Here is a 25,345-nt window from a genome sequence, read left to right on the forward strand (position 1 = left end):
GCCTGGGTGGGCCACAAAGAAAGGGAAAGAAGAGACTCGGAGGGAGATGGTCGGGTACAGTGAGTGGGAGGGAGACCCGCCAAGCCTAGCTTTGCCTTGCCTCCACTGCCCATTGACCTTGAGTGGGACCCTGCCCTTCCCTGGCCCTCCCTTGTTTGTGGAAAGAGTTGAACTCCAATAGCTGAGTGCCCTGCCCTCCTTCACAAGATGCCACCAGGGGGCAGCACAAGGCCTGGGCTGCTTCCACAGCTGGAGGGCTCTGTCTCCAGCCTGAGCCTAGAGGGTTCCTTCTCTGGACTAAAGGTGCCTGAAGGGTGGAAATGCCAGTTCACTTAAGCCCCACCCTCGCAAGCCTTAACACCCTAACATCCTAAGCTTGGAATCAGCCCTGGGGCTCGGAATACACCCTATTGCTGAGTCCTAAGAGGAAAGAAAGGGAGCTGGGCTGCTTCCTAACCCTCAGGACCTGAGAAAACAGTCGAGAGAGAACTGGTTTCCCCAGTGTGGGTGAGACCCTGCGCCACGCCGCCCTGCACCGTCCCAGTGCCCTCTCACCAGCTGGGTGCGGTCCCAAGAGCCCAGCCCTAGGCTCCGGCAGCCTTTGCCCAGGGTCTGGGCGCCATTGGCCAGACTTGTGAACCCGGAAGATACAGGTGGGGAAAGCGCTGGGGCCCCGTTCCGGGAGGAGCTCCGAGACTGGAAGTGAAAGTGACTGCAGCCCTCTGAATGACCTGGCGGTCTGGGACAAGGGAACCCACCGGTTAGGCCAGGGATGTCGGAGACCAGCCGCTGGCCAGACTTGGGACGGGGAGGCGTTTCCCCCACCCTGGGCCTCGGGTTCCCAGGGCCCGGGAGGTTGGGGATGGAACTCTTGTCATATTTCCATAGCACACTGGAGGGCCGGGCCAGGGTGGAGGTAGGATCCCAGGGTGTCTGGGGATCCCAAAGAACACGGCCGGACTAAGCAGCGCCAGCATTTGGAGAAAGGCCTCTTCCCCCGCCGCCCTAGGGAAGGAAGGAACGTTGGGGCCGCCCTCCGCCGCCGCGGGCGGGGTGCCCGGACCCCGCCGGGGTAGGGAGGGCCGCGGGCCCAGGAAGGGGGCGGGGCGGCCGCAGTGACGCGGCGGGCGGCGGGGAGGGACCGGAGGGGTGCCGGCGGGCAGACCGGGAGGAAGGTCGGGGCCATGGGCCCGCGCTGCGCCTCCAGAGGGTCCGGCCACTGCTGGAATCCGCAGCCGGGGCTGGGGGCGCTCGGGGCTCCGACCCGCGGCCCATCTGCCCCCGCCCGTACCGGGTGAGGGGCGTCCACCCTAGACTAGAGGTGAGCCGGGACGTTGGCGGGCGGGCCGATCCAGAGCACGGCGTCCCCGGGACGCCGGGGAGCAGAGGGAAGTGGGGGCAACGGGGCCTCTCTCTTGCTCAGTGGGGATAGGGCGGTAGCGAAGTCGGGGAGCAGGTGGACGGAGCGGGGCTTGCAGGGCGGGGGCCCGTAGGGTACTTTTAGCCTGAGCCTGAAGAGTGGTAAGTCCTGGAGAAGGAGGATGGGGCAGCCGCATAGACGAGGGCCGGGGGTCCAGGAACGATGCGGGGAAGGGGGAAGTGGGGACTGGGCTGCCCACCAAGGTGGGGAAGACAGGTCTCGGGGCGAAGGTGTTATCGTCTTTGAAGGTAGTTTCGGGTGCGGAGGAAGGGGGGCGCACGGGGCTGCTCCGCGGAGACACACGCTGGGGACAAGGTTCTAAGTGGTCGTCCAGGAGTGGGGGACACAGACCGACTCGGGGAAAGGGATGCAGGGGGCGGGCCCCGAGGGGCCGGTGGTGGAAGGCGGCCCGGAAGGAGGGGCCCCAGGGCTCCCGGGGGCGGGTCCCCAAAGGATGCTGTTCCGAGGGGCTTAGGACGCCGCCGCGGCCGGAGAGGCGAGGCTGGCCAGCCAGCCAGCCCTCCGGCCACCTCCTGCGGCTCCTGGGGGCCCGCGTCAGCGCGCGGTTGCCATGGCGATGGGCGGGCGGGGGGCGGGGGCTGCGCGGAAAAGAGGTCAGCGCTCAGCCTCGCGGCGGCTCCCGGCCCCCCGCGGCGCTGGCTGCAGAGCTGGGCTCGCCGCTGCCTGCCCTGTGGCGAGCCCGGGCATGGGGTCCCCGCGCCTGAACCCCTCGGCCCGCGCGCAGGGCTCGGGGCCGCGCGCCGCCGCCCCGCACTGACGACCGCGCGGTGCCCTGCGCCAGGAGCCGCGGAGGCCGCGCGCGGCCAGCCGAGCGCCTTCAGGATGCTCATCAAGGAGTACCACATCCTGCTGCCCATGAGCCTGGACGAGTACCAGGTGGCCCAGCTCTACATGATCCAGGTGAGGGCGGTGGCAAGTAGGAGACCGAGGAGGGGGTGGGGGCATGCTTCATGCCGGGTATCCGCAGGAGCGAGCAGGCCACACCTGGGACAAGGGGCCGGGCCCAGCTCAATCCCCCTCCAGTCCAGCCCCGGGGCTTGGGAGGGCTCAGGCCAGAGCAGAAGAGAGCGCGTCCCCGGTCGGATGTGGGGGAGGGATGGGGTGATTAAGGACCGTGCGAAGAGGGAGGGAAGGGCCCGGTGATGCCTCCCCACCTCAAGTGCCCAGCCCCTGCCGAACGCTCAGCCCCCATCTGATCTCCTTTAATCCTCCTTAGAATCTGTAATCCTCTGGGGGTAGGGAGAGGAACGCATGAGGAGGCAAGAGTAGGGGGCAGAAAGTGAGGAGGGGTCCCAGGGGGTAGAGAAAGACTAGGAGAGGTTTCCCAGAGGGTGAAGGATCCTGGCCATCCCTGGTGGTCAGGGAGATGGGCTGAGGCTCAGGCCCTGAGACTCAGAGGAGCAGGCAGGGACCCCAGAGGGTGAGGTCTGTGCTGAGGAAGCCAGGCTTGGATGGAGAAGCGTGAGCCAGGGCAGGCGCCTGGGGAGGAGAGGAGGCCGGTTCCCATTCCAGAGGCGTCCCCTGAAATGTGGGACCAGAATCTGAGCAGGCAAGAGGGCTGGGATCTGGCCTCAAAGGGTTGGGTGGGCCATGTTCAAACTCCTGAGCTACATAAGGACAGGATCTGAGTGCTCTCCAACTAGGAGGGGTGTGGCAGGAGCTGGTGTTGGGGTCCTAGAAAGGTGGGATCCCTTTTACTCTCCTTGATTCTTCCAGCCTGCCTACCCTGGCCCCTTGCCCCATGCCCCATGGTAGGGCATGCAGCTTGTACCCCTCAGGAGCTAACACGGGCTCTCTCTCTGCTTGAAATACACCCCCCACCCCACCCCATATCTGCCCAGCACCCTCCTTTCCCCCCCCAAGTCATCTTCAAATTATGGTCATGTTATCTATCTTCTCAGTGAGGCCTTTCCTGACCATCCTATCAAAACTGCAACCCCCAGCTCTATCCATCTAACCCTAGTCTATGCTTTCTTTTTATCATAGCACTTAGAACCCTCTAAGGTGCTTTTTTTCTGTTTTCTATTATGTTTCCCTCCGCTGGAGTGTACAGTTCCACAAGGGCAGGCAGGGATCTTTACTCTGTACATCAACAGATCCCAATGAATATAAGCCCAGACAGTGCCTGGAATAGAGCAGACAGCAAATACTTGAATGACTGAACCAGTCTTGGCTTGCAGAACCCAGAGGGGACTGGTCAGAGGCTATAATCCTGACCCCAGGAGCTACAGGGGAGCAACGTGGGATTTCAGAGAGCTAGAAAGGCTGGGACTTGGGCCTTGGAGCTGCACTGGGGACCAGGCCTAACTGGGGAGCCCATCCCAGGAGCGGAGCTAGGACTGAGCTGCCCGTCCTCCTCTTGCCCTGGGCTGCAGAAAAAGAGCAGAGAGGAGTCGAGTGGCGAGGGCAGTGGCGTAGAGATCCTGGCCAACCGGCCCTACACGGATGGGCCGGGCGGCAGTGGACAGTACACGCACAAGGTATACCACGTGGGCTCCCACATCCCAGGCTGGTTCCGGGCACTGCTGCCCAAGGCTGCCCTGCAGGTGGAGGAGGAATCCTGGAATGCTTATCCCTATACCCGAACCCGGTGAGTGGATGGGGCGGGTCAGGGGCCAGGAGGGGAAGGGCCCTGGTGGGGCCAGTAGTGACCCTCACCCCTACTCTCTGCCCAGGTATACCTGCCCCTTTGTGGAGAAATTCTCCATTGAAATTGAGACCTATTACCTGCCCGATGGGGGGCAGCAGCCCAATGTCTTCAACCTGAGTGGGGCTGAGCGGAGACAGCGCATCTTGGGTGAGACCTACAGCCAGTAATGACCCCAAAGCCCCTCTCAGGCCACCTGCCACCTGGGTAGGTGGCCTCTGACAAGTCCCAGGCTCAGTTCCTGGCCTAGGCTTTCTGTGCATGAAAAGCTGCCCTCCCAATCCCGAGGTGGGGGAGGAGTAGCAGGGGCTGGAGGGGGCTGGTGTTGCTCAGGGCTGCCGGAACCCCCCAGATACCATCGACATCGTGCGGGATGCCGTGGCCCCAGGCGAGTACAAAGCAGAAGAGGACCCCCGGCTATACCGCTCGGCCAAGACAGGCCGAGGACCACTGGCTGATGACTGGGCACGCACAGCAGCCCAGACCGGGCCCCTCATGTGCGCCTACAAGCTGTGCAAGGTCGAGTTCCGCTACTGGGGCATGCAGGCCAAGATCGAGCAGTTCATCCACGATGTCGGTGAGCACCCCGTCCTGGGAGGTTCCACTTACCCAGCATGCACTTGGCCGTGTGTTTGAGCCAGGGATGCTCCCAGTCTGCCAGGGACACAGAAACATAAAGCCATCCTTTCCATTTGATAGGGTGGGTGCTGGGGCAGAGGGGAGCAGCACAGCCTAGTTGGGGTTGGGGGAGCCTGCCTTGAGGTACAGGGAAGAGTCAGGAGGGCAAGAAGCTGGCGACGTGATCTCTGAGGTTCATGCCGGTTCAGACACTCAGAGATGCAGCTGCTCATCCATTAAAATTCTAAGACGCCAATGTTCTGTGGGTCAAGTGAGGCTTAGAGACTCTCAGGAGGGTCACCAGCTATAACTGGCAACACGCTGTGGAGTGCAGGCTGAAGCTGGGCCTCCCACCCCAGCTCTGAGTTCCATCCTCCTGCTCTGGTTTCCAGCAGGCCCTAGGTCACACTCCTGTGGCTTAGCCCTGCCCCACCTCCCAGGTCTGATGGTGGGCTCCCCGCAGGAAGAAGGATGGGGGCCCCCAGAGACCTGGGTTCCACTCCACCATGGACTCTCATGGAATCTCCCCTCCAGGGAGCTGCTTCCTGCTTCCTTAATTGTCCCTTTTGTAAATGAGGAAAAGGTTGGGCCTGATAGCAAAAGCTGATATTGATCACAGGATGCCAAATCCTCTGCTAATCACTTCCCATACAAGATATCTTTCATACCCCCCACACCCCTCAAGGTAAAGACTATTATGATTCTGGATGAGGAAATTTAGCTCAGAGAGTAGTAATACAGGCTCTTTATCCTAAATTTGGAAAATAGTCCAAAAACCACAAATAAGATTAAGGGACCTCCCTGGCGGTCCAGTGGTTAAGACTCTGTGCTTCCTGTGCAGGAGGCTTGGGTTTGATCCCTGATCAGGGAACTAAGATCCCACATACCATTGAAGAAGGAAATGGCAACCCACTCCAGAATTCTTGCCTGGAGAATTCCATGGACAGAGGAGCCTGGTGGGCTACAGTCCATGGGGTCACAAAGAGTCAGATACGACTGAGTGACTAACTTTCACTTTCACCATGTGGTACAGCCAAAAAAAAAAAGAAAAGAAAGTGAAAATCAACCCCAGCATGCTGGGAGGAGGAGACTGGTCCCTCACCCACTCTGGCCCTCCCTGTGGGATGAGAAACTTCTGTGGGGCACAGAACCAGCCTCAGGAATGGGGACGGGCTGCTCTCAGCCTAGCCCTCAGAACCTCTGGGGCCGACAGAAGCTCTTGGTTTCTTCAATAGGACAGTTTTATCGCGTTGATTTTGTTTGATTGTTAGAGACATTCCTGGGTACAGGCTGGTCAGTTACAATTAAAGTTGACTCTTTTTCAGTAAAAAAAAAAAAGAAAGTGAAAATCACCCACTTATAACCATTATTAAAATTCTAATGCATTTCCTTCCAGAAGTTTATAATTCAATCTTTATTACTTTATTTCCTAGATACTCAGGTTTCTAACTTTATTCCTCTGCTTAAGATGAAAATATCCCAGAATGGGTATCGTGTTTTTGCTTCATCAAGTGCCAACACTTCCATTAACTATTAACACCTTCATTAACCATCAACAATTTCATTAACTGTTAACGCCTTAATTGTTGACTCCTCTGATGAAGTCAGCAGGAAGCCAGCTGAAAGAGCAAGAACAAACATTGCTCCCAGCTTCCTGGGGTGTTGGGGTGGGCTCGGAGCTAAGAGTTGGGGTGTCTAGAGGGATAAAAGAGGCCGTGGGCAGGGAGGTAGGTAGGACAGGAAGAAAAATGCCCCACTTCCCACTCCCATCTCCTGGACAGCACTCACCCTGCCCTACTTTGCAGTGATGGGTGGGTGGTGTGCCCAAGGGAGCCATTACCCGAATTCAAGGGCTTGGTATGTGACTGTAGCGGCAGGGAAACTCAGGGCCGGGGGTGGGGTTGGGGAGGGCATGGCTTTGATGTCTGGGCACCTACAGGTCTGCGTCGGGTGATGCTGCGGGCCCACCGACAGGCCTGGTGCTGGCAGGACGAGTGGACAGAGCTGAGCATGGCTGACATCCGTGCACTAGAGGAGGAGACTGCCCGCATGCTGGCACAGCGCATGGCCAAGTGCAGCACAGGCAGCGAGGGCCCCGAGGCCCAGCCCCCGGGGAGGCCAGGCTCCGAGGCCCGGGCCGGGGCCAGCCACGCCGGCACCCCCGATGGGCCTGCGGCCCCCCCGGGCCCCGATGCCTCGCCCGATGCCAGCTTCAGCAAGCAGTGGTCTTCATCCTCCCGTTCCTCCTACTCATCCCAGCATGGAGGTGAGGCTGGGGCACAGGGACCGGCGGTGGGGTGTCGGGGGAGAGCGGCCGTGGGGCTGGGCGCCCAGGCTGAGGCCCACGTGGCCCCGCAGGGGGCGTGTCTCCCCAGACTTTGTCTGAGTGGCGCATGCAGAACATCGCCCGGGACTCTGAAAACAGCTCCGAGGACGAGTTCTTTGATGCTCATGGTCAGCACCCCAGCCCTGTCGGGGACGGGGGGATCCCTGAGCAGCTCCTACCACCCCATGACACAGTCCTTGGTCCCTTCAGAAGGCTTCTCGGACAGTGACGAGGTCTTCCCCAAGGAAATGACCAAATGGAACTCCAACGACTTCATCGACGCCTTTGCCTCCCCCATGGAGGCTGAGGGGACACCAGGTAAAGGTCCCCTATCCCGTCACTGGCCACCCGCACCCCCTAAGTGGTGGGGACTCAGAACTACTCATTCCTAAATGTAACAAGGTCCTAAGATGAATGTCAACCCAGAAAGGGTGCTCTTTAAATACAGATGAATGAGGAGTGGATAATGGGTGGATGGATGGATGGTTGGAATGTAAAAAGACACAGAACAAAGAATGGAGGAATTCATTTGGAGGCTGGGAAGTCTTCATGCGGGAGGTGAGGTCTAAACCAGATTTTGAAGGATTAGACCAACTCTGTCCAAAAGAACTTTCTGAGATGATGGGAAGGTACTCGTCACTAGCCACATGTGACTCTCAAGTTCTTGAAATGTGGTGAGTGTGACTGGGGACCTGAATTTTGCACAGTAATTTAATTCACTTCAACTTAAACAGGCACATGTGGGTAGTGGCTATCACATGGGACAGGGCAGGAACAGAAGGAATCTTCCAGGCAAACGGGCATTGTGGGTAGAGGCGTCTCGGAACAGCAGGGACTGGCTGGCCTGTGCAAAGGTCTAGAAGTGTGAAATGACCTGGGGGAGTCGGGTGAGAGGGGCAGGTCCGAGGGAGATGGGGGCAGGGGGGAGTGCCCAGGCAGACAGCGAGTAGGGGCACCTGAAGTGCCAGATAAGGGCATCCCCTCAGAGCCCTCAGTCTCTCTCCCTCCCTCTCCCTCTCCCATAGACCCTGGAACCGAGGGCACCAAAGACCTGGGGGATGGGGCCCGGGTACCCAGGGACTCGGAAGTGAGTATGGCCGGCCACCCCGCACCTCAGTTCTGCCGGACCACCCACTAGCCACCGCTCTGACGTTGCTGGTGGGCACTGTGCCCCTCGCAGGGCCCAGATGGAGACAGCACCGGGGAGCTGGGGGCGGAGACGTGCGCGGTCCACGCCCTCTTCCTCGTCCTGCACAGTGGCAGCATCCTAGACTCGGGCCCGGGAGATGCCGACTCCAAGCGGGCGGACGTGCAGACGCTGAGCCTAGCCTTCGAGGCCGTCACCCGCGTCCACTTTCCCGAGGCCCTGGGCCACGTGGCGCTGCGCCTGGTGCCCTGCCCACCCATCTGTGCGGCCGCCTATGCCCTCGTCTCCAAGTACTGGTCTGGGGGTGGAAAGGGTGGGGGTGGACACACAGGGTCCCCGAGGTGTGGACAGCCACCTGGAGGCTCCTGGAACCAGAGAGGCCCCCATGGGGGGGGCGGGGAGGGAGGAGGCCAGGAAGCCAGACACCTGGGCCAGTCACCCGCCCAGCTGGCCCTCAGTTTCTAGTCTATGGCTCCATCACAGAGCCCTCTGGGATACTAGTGGTCCCCACAAAGCCCCCGTTGGGACTTGCCAACAGGTCAGGGGGACTTAGAGGGGGCGGGGGCGGGCCTGGAGGCCCCCACCCATCCATTCTGCCCCTCCTCCCACAGCCTGAGCCCCTACAGCCATGATGGTGACAGCCTGTCCCGCTCCCAGGACCACATTCCCCTGGCTGCCCTGCCGCTGCTGGCCACCTCGTCATCCCGATACCAGGGCGCTGTGGCCACAGTCATCGCCCGCACCAACCACGCCTACGCAGCCTTCCTGCGCTCCTCTGAGGGCGCCGGCTTCTGTGGGCAGGTCAGGGGTTAGGGGTTGTCCCGGGGAACTTGCCGAGGCTCCCCCACCCTCCTGCCTCTACTGCAGCCCCCTGACCGCGCTGCCCTCTCCCCCAGGTGGTGCTGATCGGGGATGGTGTCGGCGGAATCCTGGGCTTTGATGCGCTCTGCCACAGTGCCAGCGTGGGCACCGGGAGCCGGAGCAGCAGCCGCCGTGGAAGTGTGGTCAGTGTGGCTGGACCCGCCTCCAGCGGAGGAGGGCGGGAGACTGAGACTCCCCTGCTCTAGTTCTCTGCCCCAGGAATCTGACCTCTCTCCAGCATGCTCCCTGCTGCCTCTGTCCATCCCCTCTGGGGCTCTGCTCGAAGGCTCTAAGTCCCTGCCCAACCCCCTCGCCTCCTTCCTCACTTCCAAATAAGTAGAAATCGATTGTCTCCAGTCCTAAGGATCTTTCTGTCTCCTGCTCCTTCTAGAACAATGAGCTGCTCTCCCCGGAGGCAGGCCCAATGCGGGATCCCCTGGCAGCGGGGGCTGAGGGGCTGGGCCGGGCCAGCCCAGAACCCTCTGCTCTGCCCACCCAGCGCACCCCCAGCGACATGGCCGGTCCCGAGCCTGAGGGCTCTCAAAACAGGTGACATTCCCACCCCATCAACCCCAAACTGGGCTTGTGCTGGGCTGCGGAAACGGCAGCGCTGACAGCCACCTCCGCACGCAGCCTGCAGGCAGCCCCCCCAGCCACCTCCTCTGGGGAGCCCCGGCGGGCAAGCACAGCCTCCTGCCCACCCACTGCCACCTCTGAGGCTCCCGACGGTGCCCCCTGTGCCGCCCGCCTTGACTTCAAGGTCTCCGGCTTCTTCCTCTTTGGCTCCCCGCTCGGCCTGGTGCTGGCTCTGCGCAAAACCGTGATGCCCACGTTGGAGGGTGAGCCCTTGGGGTGCAGGTGGGGGGCATGCCTCCTCCTCCATCTGCCCCTCCCCTTAGCTCCTCCAACCTCTCCCTCTCACCGGAAATGCGAGCATTTATGCCATTCCCAACTGTACAAATTAAGTGGCTTGGCTAGAGAGGGTGAACCTGAGACCCAGAAAGAAGGGACTTGCCAAGGCCACGTTTCCCAGCATACACCAGAAGGAACTTGTATGCCCAGATGCCCTTTCTGAGAAGGGGTCCAACAGGCCTAGGGAACGCTTCATCCTGAGCATCAGCAGATTGAAGGCTGTGATCCCTTGTTAGCTGAGAGACCTGTCTCACTTTTAAGCAGGACCCCGGGACCTCCCAGGGAGTACAGTCTGGGAAGCGCTGTTTCAGGGTCACCCAGCATGTCAGGGAGCTGCTCCCCACTGCCCCTACCTCCCAGGACGCCCAGCTGAACCCCTCTCTCCTTTATCTTCCGGGACCAGTGGCCCAGATGCGGCCAGCCTGTGAGCAGATCTACAACCTCTTCCACGCGGCTGACCCCTGCGCCTCCCGCCTCGAGCCTCTGCTGGCCCCCAAGTTCCAGGCCATCGCTCCCCTGGCAGTGCCCCGCTACCAGAAGTTCCCTCTGGGAGATGGCTCATCTCTGCTGCTGGGTATGCACCCAACCGAAATACAGGGAAGAGGAGAAGGGCTCCAGCAGTGAGGGATGGAGATAGACCAAAGCCCCCCCAGCCAAGAGGTAGTTCCCACATCATTGGTACTTTCTCAGGTCACCACTCCCAGGACCAGGAGCCGTCTCCTGGCCCCTTGGGCAGTCTGGATCCCCAAGACCCTCTGCCCAGGAGCTGGGGGCAGTGGTGGTGACTGGGCTAAAGAAAGGAGGCAGTGACATCGACAGCAGCCACCCGCCACTGGGGCACGGGGTGAAGGGGTGCTATATCCATGTCTAGGAATGCATTGTGTCTCCATGGGCACTTGAGTTCACGTCCTGGTGTGGGTTGTGTACACAGGCATGTAAGTGAGTACCCATCTGGCCCCATGAGACAAGCGGGCCTGGACTGGGGTGATGGTGGCAGGCATTCTGGCTGGAATGCTGCTGGGATGAGCTAAGAGGGGAGGATGCTCCCACCCTACACATCCACCCACACGCTGGGGCAGTTCAGCCTCAGCCAAGACCTGACCAGGGAAGGCTGGCAGCGGAGATGGGGGAGATGTAGAGCGGAGCGGTCCTGAAACCCCAGGGGGAAGACAGGAGGGTGGCCTGGCCCAGCCCACCACTGAGGCTGCCCTCCACCCACAGCCGACACTCTGCAGACCCACTCGGGCCTCTTTCTGGAGGAGCTGGAGATGTTGGTGCCCTCAACACCCACGTCTGCCAGCGGTGCTTTCTGGAAGGGCAGTGAGTTGGGCGGTGACCCGCCAGCCCAGCCAACTGCCCCCAGCACCACTAGTGAGGTGGTTAAGAGTAAGTCCGGCCAGCCACCCCGCCTGGGGGCGGGGGGCGGTGGTGGGGATGCGGATACTTGTTCTACTGCTGAAGCCCAGCAGAAACACCCTTGCCCCAGAGCATTTGCTCTGGAACGAGGGGGCCCCAGCGCCCAACTCTGGACTCTGCAAAGAGCAGGGCTGGTGGGAGTGAGGGAGGGAAGAGAGGGAGGGAAGAGCCCTAGAGGCCAGACAGGTGGGCCTGGGGTGGGAGGCCACCCCTGACTCACTGCCCACCGCGGCGGAGCAGTTCTGGAGCGCTGGTGGGGGACCAAGCGGATTGACTACTCGCTGTACTGCCCGGAGGCGCTCACCGCCTTCCCCACTGTCACGCTGCCCCACCTCTTCCACGCCAGCTACTGGGAGTCGGCCGACGTGGTGGCCTTCATCCTGCGACAGGTGGGCCCAGGGATGCGGGGGGTGGGGTGGGGCGGTGGAGGGGAAACGGGCAAGGATAGGGAGCCGGGGCTGGGGGAGGGGCAGCCCCAGGGACCCTTCTTCCGCCCCCTGCTTCATTTGGCCTTGCCGGGGCCCATCCCGCGCAGGTGATCGAGAAGGAGCGGCCACACCTCACCGAGTGCGAGGAGCCTTCCATCTACAGCCCGGCCTTCCCCAGGGAGAAGTGGCAGCGCAAACGCACCCAAGTTAAGATTAGGGTACGTGCCCTGCCCCTAGCGACCTCGTCTCCCTGGGATCCCCGCCCCTAAGCCCCACCCAGGGCCAACTGCTCCTGCCTCGGCCCCGCCCCCGGGTATCACGAAGTCTCCTCCCCTCCCTCTTCCCCCGCTGCCTCCACCAAGTCAGGTCTCGGATTGGCGCTCGCCTAGCCCCTCTCAGCCTCTGCACCGGGTCTATATTGCCTCCGCCCCTTGGAACCGCAGTCCGCACAGAGGACCCCCAGGACCTCTGATCGGGGTCAGCAGAAGCGCCCACCCCTCGGGCCTCGCCCTTTCTCGCAGCTAGCGGGCCCGCCTCCTCCAGGCAGCGAGCACACACGTCTGGGCGCGGGTCCCCCTCACCAGCTCTTCCCGCCTCCCTGCCGTCTCCTGGCCGCAGGCTCACACTGTCTCCTCCCGCCAGAACGTCACCTCCAACCACCGGGCGAGCGACACGGTGGTGTGCGAGGGCCGCCCCCAGGTGCTGAACGGGCGCTTCATGTACGGACCCTTGGATGTGGTCACGCTCACGGGAGAGAAGGTTAGGACACAGAGGCCTCAGTTCCATGCAGACCAGCCCCCTCCTCGGGCTGACCTGGCCCCAAGCGGGAGCTCCCCGGTCCCGCCTCCTGTTCCCTGGACAGCTCCGGGTCCTGCCAGGTTGAGCCCCAACTCCGTCCTCCGTCCCCCGCCTCGGCCCTCCTCCGCTCAGCTCCGCGCCGTTCAGGGGGACCCTCTGGCCCTCTCTCCCTGCTAGGTGGACATCTACGTCATGACGCAGCCGCTGTCAGGCAAGTGGATCCACTTTGGCACCGAGGTCACCAACAGCTCGGGCCGTCTCACCTTCCCGGTGCCCCCAGAGCGTGCGCTGGGCGTCGGCGTTTACCCCGTGCGCATGGTGGTCAGGTGAGCGCGGGGCGGGCCCGGCCTCTGCGGGGCGGGGCTCCCGTGGGCCCCGCCCCCACGCCGCTCACACAGCAACCCCACCCCGACCCCCGCCCGGGTCGTAGGGGCGACCACACCTACGCCGAATGCTGCCTAACGGTGGTGGCCCGCGGCACTGAGGCCGTGGTCTTCAGCATCGACGGCTCCTTCACCGCCAGTGTGTCCATCATGGGCAGCGACCCCAAGGTGCGCGCCGGCGCCGTGGATGTGGTCAGGTAGGAGCGGCTGCCCCTTCCCTTTCCTGGCTCGCTGCAAGGACTGGTCCCCACCCCTGGCGCGCGGGGCTGACCGCCGCCCCTCCCTGCAGGCACTGGCAAGACGCGGGCTACCTGATCGTGTATGTGACAGGCCGTCCCGATATGCAGAAGCACCGCGTGGTGGCCTGGCTGTCGCAGCACAACTTCCCCCACGGCGTCGTCTCCTTCTGCGATGGCCTCACTCACGACCCGCTGCGCCAGAAGGCAATGTTCCTGCAGAGCCTGGCGCAGGAGGTGTGGTGGCTGGGGAGGGCCCCCGAACCCCGCTATTGCCCCGGGAGGAGGCCCATTTGTTTCCACCCGCATGACCCCGACTCCCAGCCTAACAGACAGCACATCCCGGCAAGGGGTCTCTAGAATCCTTGGGGCCAACTAGGGAGATCCGGCTGGTCCCACCCCCGAGCCAGACCTGGTGATGGAGACTAGGGGGCCCCGCCCCTAACCCTTCGGCACTGAACCAGACCCCACCCCCTGCCTCCCGCCCCGCCCCCCCCCCGGGGCTGCTGATTGGCCTCTCCGGCCACAGGTAGAACTGAACTTCGTGGCTGGCTACGGGTCCCCCAAAGACGTGGCTGTGTATGCGGCGCTGGGCCTGCCCCCCAGCCAGACCTACATTGTGGGCCGCGCCGTGCGGAAGCTGCAGGCACAGTGCCAGGTGAGGGCCCAGTGAAGGTGGGGCTGCGAGCTGGTTGGGGCGTGGGAGTCTACGGCTGGGCTGTGAGGGCCACTCGTGTGTTGAGAAGCACCTAGGAGGGAGGCCGGAGAAGGCAATGGCAAGCCACTCCAGTCTCTTGCCTAGAAAATCCCATGGATGGAGCAGCCTGGTAGGCTGCAGTCCGTGGGGTCGCTAAGGGTCGGACACGACTGAGCGACTTCACTTTCACTTTTCACTTTCACACATTGGAGAAGGAAACGGCAACCCACTCCAGTGTTCCTGCCTGGAGAATCCCAGGGAAGGAGGAGCCTGGTGGGCTTCCGTCTATGGGGTCGCACAGAGTCAGACACGACTGAAGTGACTTAGCAGCAGCAGGAGGGAGGCTGTGAACAGGCTGGCCGGCTTCGGGGAACTTTGGCTTCTCCTAGGATCGGGGAGGTCACAAGCATCTGGAACCTGCCGGGCAGGCCAGAATGGGTAACTCAAGCTGGAGTACGAGCAAGACCTTAGGTGCTCGTTCCATGCTGGCATGGTTCTGGGCACAAGCCTTGACCTTTCTGAGCTTCACTTTCCTGTCTGTAAAATGGAAAGGATAAACCTGCACAGATCTCCGCAGCTGTCACGAAGAGTCCGTGATTTACTGCATGTCAGTGAGCACTGGGTTGGGCACAAAGCAAGTGCCTGCTAAATGTTAGCTGTTGTTACTTCCCTCCAAAACCCCATTTTACAGATGAGGAAACTCAGGATGAGGCCCAGAGAGGGGCAGGCTCCCTGGCGGGGTTTGGTCAGGCTGTGCCAGCCCAGTACTGCAGCCAGCACTGCCCAGAGCCTGGGAAGGGCAGGTGAGGGCAGTGTATGGGCCTGAAACCAGCCATCCCCTCACCCTGCCCACCTCTGCCTGCAGTTCCTGTCCGATGGCTACGTGGCCCACCTGGGCCAGCTGGAGGCTGGCTCCCACCCTCATGCCACTGCAGGACCCTCAAGGGCCGCGCTGACCAAGAGCAGCTATGGTGGGGCAGCCCCTGTGGACTTCCTCCGGAAGCAGAGCCAGCTGCTCCGCTCGAGGGGCCCCAGCCAGGCAGAGCGGGAGGGCCCAGGGACGCCGCCCACCACCCTGGCACGGGGCAAGGCACGGAGCATCAGCCTAAAGCTGGACAGCGAAGAGTGAGGCCCCAACTGTGGCTGGACTTGGGTTATTTATTCATACACTTGAGGAGCCCCAGTGGCCGCCTGTGGAAGGCTGGGCCCCCAGCCCCATGGCCTGCATCTGTTTGCCCTCAGTGTTAGTTTCCTTTCATGCTGGGGGATCCAGCCCTGGGGGCTGGAGGAGGGAGCAGCAAGGGTCCAGAGGCTTTTCCAGCGTGTTTAACTCCACGGAAATAAACACCGCCTGCATCCCGCCTGACTGCCCACTGGCGTGGCATCACAGGGCAGCCCAGCTCATGGTTTCTAGTTCAACAGAGATACTGAAGGGCAAAGAGGAGCCAGGATGTGCTCAGGGTCAGGCAGCAGGTCAGAGGGCAGGGCCAAGATTGGGACCTGGAGAGTCAGCCTCCCCCACCCTCCGTCCCCTCCCGACCTGGGCCAGTCTTTCAGTTCCCAGGGGCCCAGACTTGGCTTCTCACTGGAACCACTGCCTGCATGAGCTGAGACCATGAGACTGGGGGTTGGGAGTGGGGCGATGGGAAGGGCCACGCTGGTCACCCAGGCACTAAGCCTCCTGGCTTGCACTTGGTTTGTCTCTCCTTTAAGACTGAAGGCTCCCAGGCACTTCGGCCCTGGCCAGCAAGAAACACTTCCCTTGTGACAGAGACCATCCTCATTTCTCTGTCAGGCACACGGAGGCCCAAAGAGGTCTCAGAACTGATGAACGGGGAGCTGGGATTAGAACCCCAACTGTTTGCCTCCCCAAGCCACCCAAGTACCTGGAAATGAGGGGCAATGACCCAAGCTTTCCCAGTGGATCAGCTCGGCAGGCCCAGAGAGGAAGAGAGAGACAGATAAATAAGGCCTTTATATACAGAGAAGCATGATATAGTGAGGGGTGGGCTGGGAGCTTCGGCGCAGCAGCAGCGGGTGGGGTGGCCGGGCCAGCGGGCCCCATCAGTGGGAGAAGATGCCCCGGAAGCGGGCCTTGTCCTCCTCATCCTTCTGGCGGATCCGCGCCTCCAGGGCCCGCAACTCACGGCTCACCACAGGCGCCAGGGCCGGGTCCAGCTGCAACACCTTGGCGAAGTCAGCCTGGGCCTCCTGGGCGTTCCACACGGCCGCGTGGGCCTTGCCGCGCTTGAAGTAGGCCTTGACATTGTCTGCAGGGGGTGCCAGTGGGCGGCAAGCACACAGGGCATGAGATAGGGGGGCCAGCCAGCACCCCACCTTGACTGCCAGCACCAGGAGCCCGGCGTGGACAGAGCCCTCCTGCCCTGAGGATGCCAACCCCACCCCCAAGCCCCATTCCAACCTCACCAGCACAGCAGGGCCCACGGCCCCACTGGGTGGGAGACACTGGGTCAGGCTCCCATGGGAGTTCAGAATGGGGGCAATATTGAAGGCCCAGAGGCGATGGAGGAGGCCGCCTGCCTGACCACCCGCTGGCCTCCCTGCCCTGGTGACCCCGCGCCCAATGCTCACCATCATACTTATTGAGGATGGAGGAGCAGTGATCCAGCACTTCGTAATACTCTTCGGCCACCAGCTTGCACTGACAGTAGTTGAGCAGCAGTGGGGTGATCTGCTGATCCAGTTGGATCCAGTCAGGGGACCCAGGCTGTTCCTGGGGGCGCGGAGGCAGGGAGAAGGCAAAAGATGCTGAAACCGGGGCCCCCTGGGCCCCTCCCGACCCCTCCCGTCACCCACCGCAGCCTCCAGGCAGCACCTTCATCTGAAGGTTCTTGAGGCAGGCGATGGCGTCGTAGTACTTGGCAGCGGCCTCCTTCACATGGCCCTCGCGGTACAACCGGTTGCCTTCCTGGTGGATGACCGGCACTGCCTTTGCCTTCTCCTCATCCGTCATTGCCCATGGGTCCTGCTGGTATGTGCCAGGGTTCTCCACCTGCCAGGGCATAAGCCAGGTCAGGGCCCGGGGTCAGCCTCTGGGCTGGCTGGGCCTGGGACACCGGGTACCAGAAGCAGAATCACTTCATCCACTGACCATTCAACAAACATGTATACAGCATCTCCTGCATGCCCAGCACTGTGCTGGGTTCTAGAAACAGAGCAATGAGCAAGATAGTGAAAAGCCCTGTCTTGGCAGAGACCTGAGGGAGCGGGGAGGGGCCCCAGGAGGGAGGGCACTGCCAGGTGTCCTTGTACCTGTTCCACCCCAACCCCCGAACAGTCAGGGAGGCCACTAGCTCTGGGCAGGCGGGCAGAGCCAGCACCCTCTCTGAAGCTGGGCAGCAGGGGGTTGGCCTGGTGGCCTCTCACCTTCAGCATTTCGATGTCGAAGATGAGAGGCTGGGGGTTCTGCTGCAGGGCGTCCAGGTCGGCGTGGCCCAGGGAGTTGTGCTCGTGCATCTGGGCGATACCACAGCAGTGCCGCTGGCCCTCCAGGGGGTCCTTGCCGGCTGCGATGTTGCGTAGACTCTTGGCCACCAGTGGGTACAGCACCACATGCTGCAGAGGGTGAGTGGGCAGGGGGGCTCTGTCAGCACATGCTGGCTGGTCATGGGCTCAAGAGGCCCCACCCCTTGCCCATCACCATCTGAGAAAGGACACTGAGGCCCAGGAGGACTTTTCCCTCCCTACTCCTCCGGCCTCCCAGCCCTCCATCACTTTCAGGCCAAATACCCACGCTTCCCACCCACCCGCCCCCAACACACAAACACGCACTCCCGCTGCCAACCTGTCTCCCAAGCCCTGACAAGTCCAGGGGAATTCTTACCTCTTACCTGTCCTCCTCTCAGGCTTGCAGCCCACAAGCTGGGCTCCTCACCATTCCGGGGGCCCTTCCACACTCTGCTCCCAGCATCTCTTCTCTCCGGCCCCACCCCCACCCCTTTCAGGGCCCATCTCTGAGTTGGGATTAGGGCAGCAACTTCAAAATCCTCACGGGGGACCCTCAGGCATTGGAGACCTAGCTTTTTTATGTTTTATCTTTTTTTCAGTCTTGGCCCACTTTAATTTTTTTTACTTTTTGGCCATGTGGCATGTAGGATCATAGTTCCCTGACCAGGGATCCAACCCACACCCCCTGCATTGGAAGTGCTGAGTATTAACCACTGGACCACCAGGGAAGTCCCAGGGACCTAGCTTTTGACCTTTCACTAGGGACACCTGCTGGGATGGCGGAGGCCAGACCATCCCCATGCCTAACCAGCTCTTCTCACTGACCCTGTCATCAGCTCGGGGCCGACTACTCAGCTAATGTTCATCCAGTCAGCAGATATGTTCTGAGTCCTGGCTCTGGGCTGGCCCACACTAGGCACTTTCAAGGTAAACAGGCCTAATCCCTGCCCTGAAGTAGCCTAACTGCAGACAAAGGACCAGATCCTGGCCATGCAGAGTGTGAGGGGTGGAGAACGCAGAAGAGGGGTTCAAGTCAAGCACCAGTAGTCAGGGAAGGCTTCCTGGGGGTGGTGACCCAGGAATTAGTTTGAAGTAAGAAGGAGGATGTTGGCTAAGAAGGAGATGGGAACACAGGGAGGTGAGTAGGAGGGAGACCCTGCAGGGCATCTATGGCTTGCACTTCAGCTCAACAGTGACCAGGAGCAGAGGGGATTGAAGCAAGGAGCTGTAGCGGTTATCGCACTTGAGAGCCAGTCCCTGGCTGCAGTCTGGCTAAAGGAGACAAAAAGGCAGACTAGGGGCCAGGAGGCCAGTGTCCTGGCAGTGCAGTGCCCTGGAGGGAGTCGGTGGTGGCCTGGCCAGGGCAGAGGATGGGGAATCAGGTGTGGCCAGACAGACGCAGGCAGGCGCAGGGCACAGGGTACCTTGACGTCGCAGCAGAACTGGGCGATCTCCCCCTCCCGCATGGTGCGCACGATAGTCTCCCACACGGGCAGCTTGAACTTCTTGCCGATGATGAGCTCCATGGGCTTGTCACGCACCCGGCTGTCGTCCAGCACGGCGCCCTCCTCGTCACTGCGCAGAGTGCGGTAGTGGAACGTGGCCTGCGGGCCACAAATGGGATCAGACAAGGGCACGGCCTTCCCACACCCACAAGGACGAGGCCAGCTCACAGCCTGCGGTGGCACAAGGGACAGGGCTCACCCAGGGGTCACCACCTGACCTTTACCGCACCACCCAGGAGGGAAGGGGTCCAAGTCACGTGGCGAGTGCGTGGATGGGGTGGGACGAGAGCCCAAGGGGTCTGGGTTTAGCCATTCTTTCAACAAATATTGACAGAGGACAAGATGGTTGGATGGCATCACCGACTCAATGGACATGAGTTTGTGCAAGCTCCGGGACATGGTGAAGGACAGGGAAGCCTGGAGTGCTGCAGTCCGTGGGGTTGCAAAGAGTTGGACACAACTTAGCGACTGAACAGCAACTACATGCCTGAGCTCTGTGCTAGGCCTGGCAGTTGACAAAACAGACGAAAGCCCCTGCCCCCGTGGACCTCACAGGGAACTTCTAAAGGAAAGAGACGGGGCTCAAACAAAACACGCTCTGTGAGGTGGAGCGAAGTGCTATGGATCAGACATCAAAATGCAGCAGGGTAAAGCACAGTGAGTACAGGAAGTCAGAGTCACTGAAGGAACTCCCTGGCAGTTCAGTGGTTAGGAGCTGACAGTTTCACTGCTGGGGCTCAGGTTCGATCCCTGGTCAGGGAACTAGGATCCTGCAAGCTGCACTGGGTGGCCCCATCCCCCCAAAAAAGAGAGAGAAAGAGAAAGCAGAGATCTGAAGGGAGTACGGGAGAAGCAAGCCAGACAGATGCTGAGGTAGGAAGGGGTGGGAAATTTCTTAGCCAAAGAACAGCAGGTGCAAAGGCCTTGCAGAGGGGCAGTGTGTAGTGTGTTACCTCACGGGGTCAGCAGGTCAGCAGGGAGGGACCCCACAGAGCCTAAAGCCCGTGGTGAGGACTTTGTTTTTTCACTCTGAAATGGAAGCCACCGGTTGGTGCCAAGCAGAGGAGGGACATGATCTGATGCTGGTTCTGCTGCTGAGGGGATGAGACCGGCAGGAGAGCCAGGAAGGCAGAAGCAGGAGGTGAGTTAAGACATTACTGGAATAACCCGGGGAGAGACGAAGGCGGCCTGGACCACGGTGGGAGTGGTAGAAGTGGTCAGATCCCGAGTGTATCTTGAGGATCTTCTGGGGGGTGTGAGAACAGGGGGAGGAGGCATGCAGCCTGGGAGGTTTTGGGCCTGGGCAACCAAAAGGCTGGAGGGGCCCCACCCTGAGATGAGAGGCTTGAGGGGAGCAGGTTAAGTTGCCAATGAGACATCCAAGTGGAGACGGTGAGTAGGGAAACGGATATCAACGTTAAGGGGGAGGGAAGGTTAGACACAGACATTTGGGAGTGGTCCAGGCATGCGTGGAGAGTTTCTTAAAAGACACGAGCCTGGATGAGATCATCTCAGGGTGAGTGAAGTCTCGAGACTGAACCCTCCACAGGATATGGTTAGAGGAACCCACACTCTTTCCCAGCCCTAGCCACCCCTCTGAACTCCGTTTCCGCATCAGTAAAATGGAGTTAGCAACAGTACTTACCTCACCTTGTGAGAATGAAAGCAAATAAACTTGTGAAGCATTGAGCACCATGCTCCTGTGAACCCTCGATCAATGCCAGTGATTGTTTCTTTGTTTTTTATTTGTCCCTATTCTTTCGGTGTCACTGTTCACAGATCATCACTATTTTTGGTGTTTTCTCCAACTGGTGTCTGTTCCATTAAACGATCTCCCTTGCCAAGACCTTCTTCAAGGCCACCAACCCCTGCCCCTCCCCACCACCCCAGCCCATGGGGAACTTCATCCACATCCCTTTGTTCATCTCCAGAAGCATCCCTCTGTGTATCACTGATCACTAGGGGTACGCAGCTCTGCCTCAGGGCACTCCTGTGAGCCAGGCTAGGAGCTTTACCTTCGCCATCTCTGCACAGCCCTTGTCAGCACAGTAGCTCTTACTTTGGGTGTCCCCAGTATGTTTTAAATGTTCAACTGTTCTAGTCATCAACAAGATGTGTCACTTCACTTATTTTCAGGGCCAGGATCTTTACCCATTCGCTCAATATGCGTGTCCTGTGTGACTGCTCTGCTGGGCACAGGGGCTGCCCCCAGGAAGCCCTTACTCTACAAACAAGTGGCAACTGGGAAAGGCCCTCTAGAGGAAGGAACTGCATGAGCAGAAGGAGGTAAGCCTGGAGGTGTACATTATTGGGGCGGGAAGGGGTGGAAGAGGCAGTAGCTACGGGCCTGGATGTGCAAAGGAGAAAGATGGGAGGCTCTTTATTTCTTAGCCCTTATCTGTCCCGACCCAATGCCACAAAGAGCAGAAGGAAAGCTGTCAAAAGGGTTCTCATGTGGTAGACCCAACTTCCTGGCCTGTTCTCTGGGGTTTGTGCGTCCCAGGGCCTCAGTTTTCCGACCTAAGCAATGGGAGCTAGTCTACGTTTTCAGAAGGCCCTTCCATCCATAGAAGACCTTGAACCTTGCAATACAGGGGTCCTTCCCAGAGCCCAGCTTTCTCATTTTCGGTCTTCAGCGCTGGGTCTGTGCAAGCAATGGGATCAACCCCCTCACCTCCCGCAAAATGTTTATTGATGACTGACGGCCTCCCTGACCTATGTGGCCACTCGGCCAAGGCAGGGGGCGGAGCTCACGCATCCGAATTCACCCTCTACTTAAATCCAGGCCAATCAGCGTCGAGCTCGGCATGTGAGCAGTAGGGTCACCGACCACTGCTGTCTGGGCATGCGCAATCTCTCGCCTAAGGCCTCCTCCCGCCTCGCATGCGCACCGCGCCACCGACGAGTTAAGGGGAAGCGGGTCGACACGAACCTTGGTTCCATCCTGAAAGTCAGGGAGCGCTCCTCGGCCCTCCTGTATCACACGCTTTTGGATCCCGTCTTCCCGGAGTCTTGCGATGATATCCGCCATCCTCCTTCCCCGCTGCTCTCTTTCGGCAACTTCCGGACTCGCTCGGCAGCTTCCGGACCTGCTTCGGCAACTTCTAGAACTTCGGCAACTTCCGAGCTGGCGCCATTTTGGCTAAGGGCTGACGCCGAAAAGAGCCCGAACGTCGAAACGGGCTGTGATTGGTTCTCTGCTCCGCGGCTGAGCGCGCGGGACAGGGGCGGGACCGGGCGTCCCTAGGAACTCTGTCCTTGAACGGATTTGGTTTGGGGCCTCCCAAGTGGCCGTGTGCCACGCTATTTAAAGTTGTAAAAGTAGCACGACAGCATTACAGAACCGGGGGGAGGGAAGGCCGGCATCCGTAAGGCCACCTCCTAAAACTACTATTTTTTGTGTATTCCTTTTTGTTTTTTTTCTTTTAGCTTGCCTAGCACAATAGTCGTGAGTTTTCCATCCTGAATTCTTCTCAATCAATCAGTCAATCTGGGTGTAAGAAGGAGGGGAAGGAGGGTTTCTGTATTCCCATGGAAACTCTAAGCGCCCCAAGAGACTGACAGCCCCTTGTGGGGTCCGGGCTAGCCGTGTCGTCACCACGGAGTCCCCCTTGGTGTCTGGCACATAGTAGGTGCCCAGCGAATATTAGGGAATACAGGAATGATAGAAATGAGGCACTTCAGAGGCTAAAACATTTCTCTCCGCCTCTGGAAACTAGTTGTGAATAGATCTAAGAGTCTTCTCCCACTTTGGAGGTTTCAGTTCAGTTCACTGGCTCAGTCATGTCCGACTCTTTGCGACCCCCATGGACAGCAGCATGTCCGGCTTGCCTGTCCATCACCAACCCCCAGAGCTTACTCAAACTCGTGCCCATAGAGTCTGTGATGCCATCCAACCATCTCATCCTCTGTCATCCCCTTCTCCTCCTGCCTTCAATCTTTCCCAGCATCAGGGTCTTTTCCAATGAGTCAGCTCTTTGAATCAGGTGGCCAAAGTGTTAGAGTTTCAGCTTCAGCATCAGTCCTTCCAAAGGATATTCAGTACTGATTGCCTTTAGGATGGACTGGTTGGATCTCCTTGCAGTGCAAGGTTTAGGTAACTGAATAAAGGGATGTCTTCGGGCCTGTGCACTGTCCTCACTCCATGACTGGGAAGAATTACTGTCCGTCCCTTTTGCCCCACGTGCTGAGGGCTTCAGATATTTATGTTGGTTCATTTCCCCAAGAAGTCCCCTGAGAGAGGTGGGACCTCTGGGGCGAAAGGAAAACATGTTTTGTTTTTAGCTTTTGTTTTTCACTCGCACAGGAAGTTTTACAGGCAAGTTCTGCCAAATTCTGAAGCAACGAGTTGTCTGTATTCTTACACAGATTGTTCCAGAAAATGGAAAAAGAGGGAAAGTCAACCAACATATTTTACGAGACTAGTTTAATCTTGATTCTAAAAAAGATACTTAAACCATAAGGCAAGAAAAATCTACACTGATTTTACTAATAAATATAGATATGAAGGATTTCCCAGTTGGCGCAGGGGTAAAGAATCCGCCTACCAATGCAGGAGGCACAAGAGAGTCAGGTTTGATCCCTGGGTTGGGAAGATCCCCAGGAGTAGGAAATTGCAACCCACTCCAGTATTCTTGCCTGGGAAATCCCATGGACAGAGGAGTATGGAGGGCTACAGTTCTTGGAGTGGCAAAGAGTCTGACACGACTGTGCATGCATGCACACATACATAGATATGAAAAACCTTAAATGAATCCACTAGTATACATAAAAATGCCTCAGTGTGCTAAATGGATGCCATTCACAAAAAGACAAATATTAGTAACACATTATTCCATTTATATGAGGTACCTAGTCATATTCATGGAGACAAAGTTAAATGGTAGTTGAGCTGGGGGGAGGGAAGGAAATGAGGAGTTGTTTAATGGGTATGCTTTAGTTTTGCAAGATGAAAAGATCCTGGAGATTCGTTATACAATAATGTGAACCTAGTTTTTTGTTGTTGTGTTTTTGCTTTTTTGCCACATGGCTTTCAGGATCTCAGTTCTCCAGACTGGGTTTGAACCCAGGCCATGGCAACAAAAACCTAGAGCCCTAACCGCTAGGCAACTAGGGGATCCCTGTGAATATGTTCAGCAGCACCAGGACACTTCTACGGGCACTACTATGACATACATCAAGGCTGGGCACTGCCCCGCTGCTTGTTTAGCTTACATGCAGAGCACATCATGCGAAACGCCAGGCTGGAGGAAGCTCAGGCTGGGATCAGGACTGCCAGCAGAGATAGCAACAACCTCAGACATGCAGAGGACACCACCCTAATGGCAGAAAGTGAAGAGGAACTAAAGAGTCTCTTGATGAAGGTGAAAGAAGAGAGTGAAAAAGCTGGCTTTAAAATCAACATTCAAAAAACGAAGATCATGGCATCCGGTCCCATCACTTCATGGCAAATAGATGGGGAAACAATGGAAACAGTGGCAGATTTTAAAAGACACTTGCTTGTTGGAAGAAAAGCTATGACAAACCTAGATAGTGTATTAAAAAGCAGAGACATCATTTTGCCAACAAAGGTCCGTATAGTCAAAGCTATGGCCTTTCCAGTAGTCATGTACGGATGTGAGAATTGGACCATAAAGAAGGCTGAGTGCTGAAGAATTCATGCTTCCCAACTGTGGTGCTGGAGAAGACTCTTAAGAGTCCCTTGGACTTCAAGGAGATCCATCTAGTTAATCCTAAAGGAAATCAACCTTGAATATTCATTAGAAGGACTGATGCTGAAGCTGAAGCTCCAATTTTGAAGGTTCCACTGAAGCTGAAGCTTTGTCCACCTGATGTGAAGAGCCGACTCACAGGAAAAGGCCCTGATGCTGGGAAAGATTGAGAGCAGGAGGAGAAGCGGGTGACAGAGAATGAGATGGTTGGATGGCATCATTGACTCAATGGACATGAGTTTGAGATATTCAAGGAAGCCCCTGGAGATATTGAAGGAAAGGGAAGCCTGGCCTGCTGCAGTCCTTGGGGTCACAAAGAGTCAGACATGACTTAGCAACTGAACAACAACAAAGCATTACTGAACTTTGCACTTAAAAATGTTTAAGATAATAAATTTCATGTGTATTACCCACAATTAAAATTTTAAAATGCTTTCTCAAAAGAAAAAGGGAACTTCCCAGTGGTTCAGTGGTTAAGAATCTGCCTTGCAATGCAGGGGAAGTGGGTTCAATCTCTGGCTGGGCAACTAAGATCCCACATGCCACGGGAAATTGAGCCTGAACGCCACCGCTATTGAGCCTGCGTGCTCTGGAGCCCACCTCAGCTAAGATCCTACATAGCCAAATAAATAAATAATTTTTAAGAAAAAGAAAAAAAAAAAGATCAAGTAGGGCTCATTCCAAAAATGTATGAATAGTTTAACATTAGAAACATCCATTACTGAACTTCCCTGGTGGTCCACTGGTTAAG

The 25,345-nt window shown here is 58.7% G+C and overlaps 2 protein-coding genes and 1 long non-coding RNA gene across 6 annotated transcripts; 2 read left to right on the forward strand and 1 right to left on the reverse strand.

Moving 5' to 3' along the window:
* The first annotated feature begins 406 nt into the window (after nucleotides 1-406).
* On the forward strand, nucleotides 407-15,790 carry PITPNM1 (phosphatidylinositol transfer protein membrane associated 1). Of its 3 annotated transcripts, XM_088832427.1 has the most exons (25): nucleotides 407-1,321; nucleotides 2,223-2,341; nucleotides 3,817-4,031; nucleotides 4,117-4,238; nucleotides 4,441-4,665; nucleotides 6,646-6,972; nucleotides 7,065-7,160; nucleotides 7,243-7,350; nucleotides 8,058-8,119; nucleotides 8,213-8,469; nucleotides 8,791-8,980; nucleotides 9,076-9,183; nucleotides 9,432-9,589; nucleotides 9,674-9,879; nucleotides 10,356-10,526; nucleotides 11,174-11,338; nucleotides 11,609-11,757; nucleotides 11,904-12,014; nucleotides 12,163-12,273; nucleotides 12,439-12,555; nucleotides 12,772-12,920; nucleotides 13,025-13,174; nucleotides 13,267-13,450; nucleotides 13,743-13,871; nucleotides 14,776-15,790. In XM_088832427.1, exons 2-25 carry the CDS (start codon nucleotides 2,264-2,266, stop codon nucleotides 15,037-15,039), a joined length of 3,852 nt encoding a protein of 1,283 aa, XP_088688553.1. In that variant the 5' UTR covers nucleotides 407-1,321; nucleotides 2,223-2,263; the 3' UTR covers nucleotides 15,040-15,790. The 3 variants fall into 3 exon arrangements, with proteins under 3 accessions (XP_088688553.1, XP_055271343.2, XP_055271344.2); XM_055415368.2 differs by lacking the exon at nucleotides 12,163-12,273 and having other exon boundaries at nucleotides 414-1,321; nucleotides 2,166-2,341; nucleotides 14,776-15,787; XM_055415369.2 differs by lacking the exon at nucleotides 12,163-12,273 and having other exon boundaries at nucleotides 414-1,321; nucleotides 14,776-15,787.
* Nucleotides 15,791-15,866: 76 nt separating this feature from the next.
* Nucleotides 15,867-22,036, reverse strand: AIP (AHR interacting HSP90 co-chaperone). 2 transcript variants are annotated; one of them, XM_088832428.1, is made up of 6 exons: nucleotides 21,816-22,036; nucleotides 18,803-18,982; nucleotides 17,298-17,486; nucleotides 16,747-16,923; nucleotides 16,511-16,644; nucleotides 15,867-16,180 (listed from the first exon to the last, which is right to left on the reverse strand). In XM_088832428.1, exons 1-6 carry the CDS (start codon nucleotides 21,912-21,914, stop codon nucleotides 16,108-16,110), a joined length of 852 nt encoding a protein of 283 aa, XP_088688554.1. In that variant the 5' UTR covers nucleotides 21,915-22,036; the 3' UTR covers nucleotides 15,867-16,107. The 2 variants fall into 2 exon arrangements, with proteins under 2 accessions (XP_088688554.1, XP_055271347.2); XM_055415372.2 differs by having other exon boundaries at nucleotides 16,503-16,644; nucleotides 21,816-22,034.
* Nucleotides 19,800-21,804, forward strand: LOC129548692 (uncharacterized). Its single transcript, XR_008684384.1, has 3 exons — nucleotides 19,800-20,024; nucleotides 21,020-21,169; nucleotides 21,669-21,804. It is a non-coding gene; the product is annotated as an uncharacterized LOC129548692 (long non-coding RNA).
* Nucleotides 22,037-25,345: the final 3,309 nt, after the last annotated feature.

This window comes from Moschus berezovskii, chromosome 25 (genome assembly GCF_049115385.1).
Source record: "Moschus berezovskii isolate FMDL1 chromosome 25, NW_MosBer_1.0, whole genome shotgun sequence".
NCBI lineage: Eukaryota > Metazoa > Chordata > Mammalia > Artiodactyla > Moschidae > Moschus > Moschus berezovskii.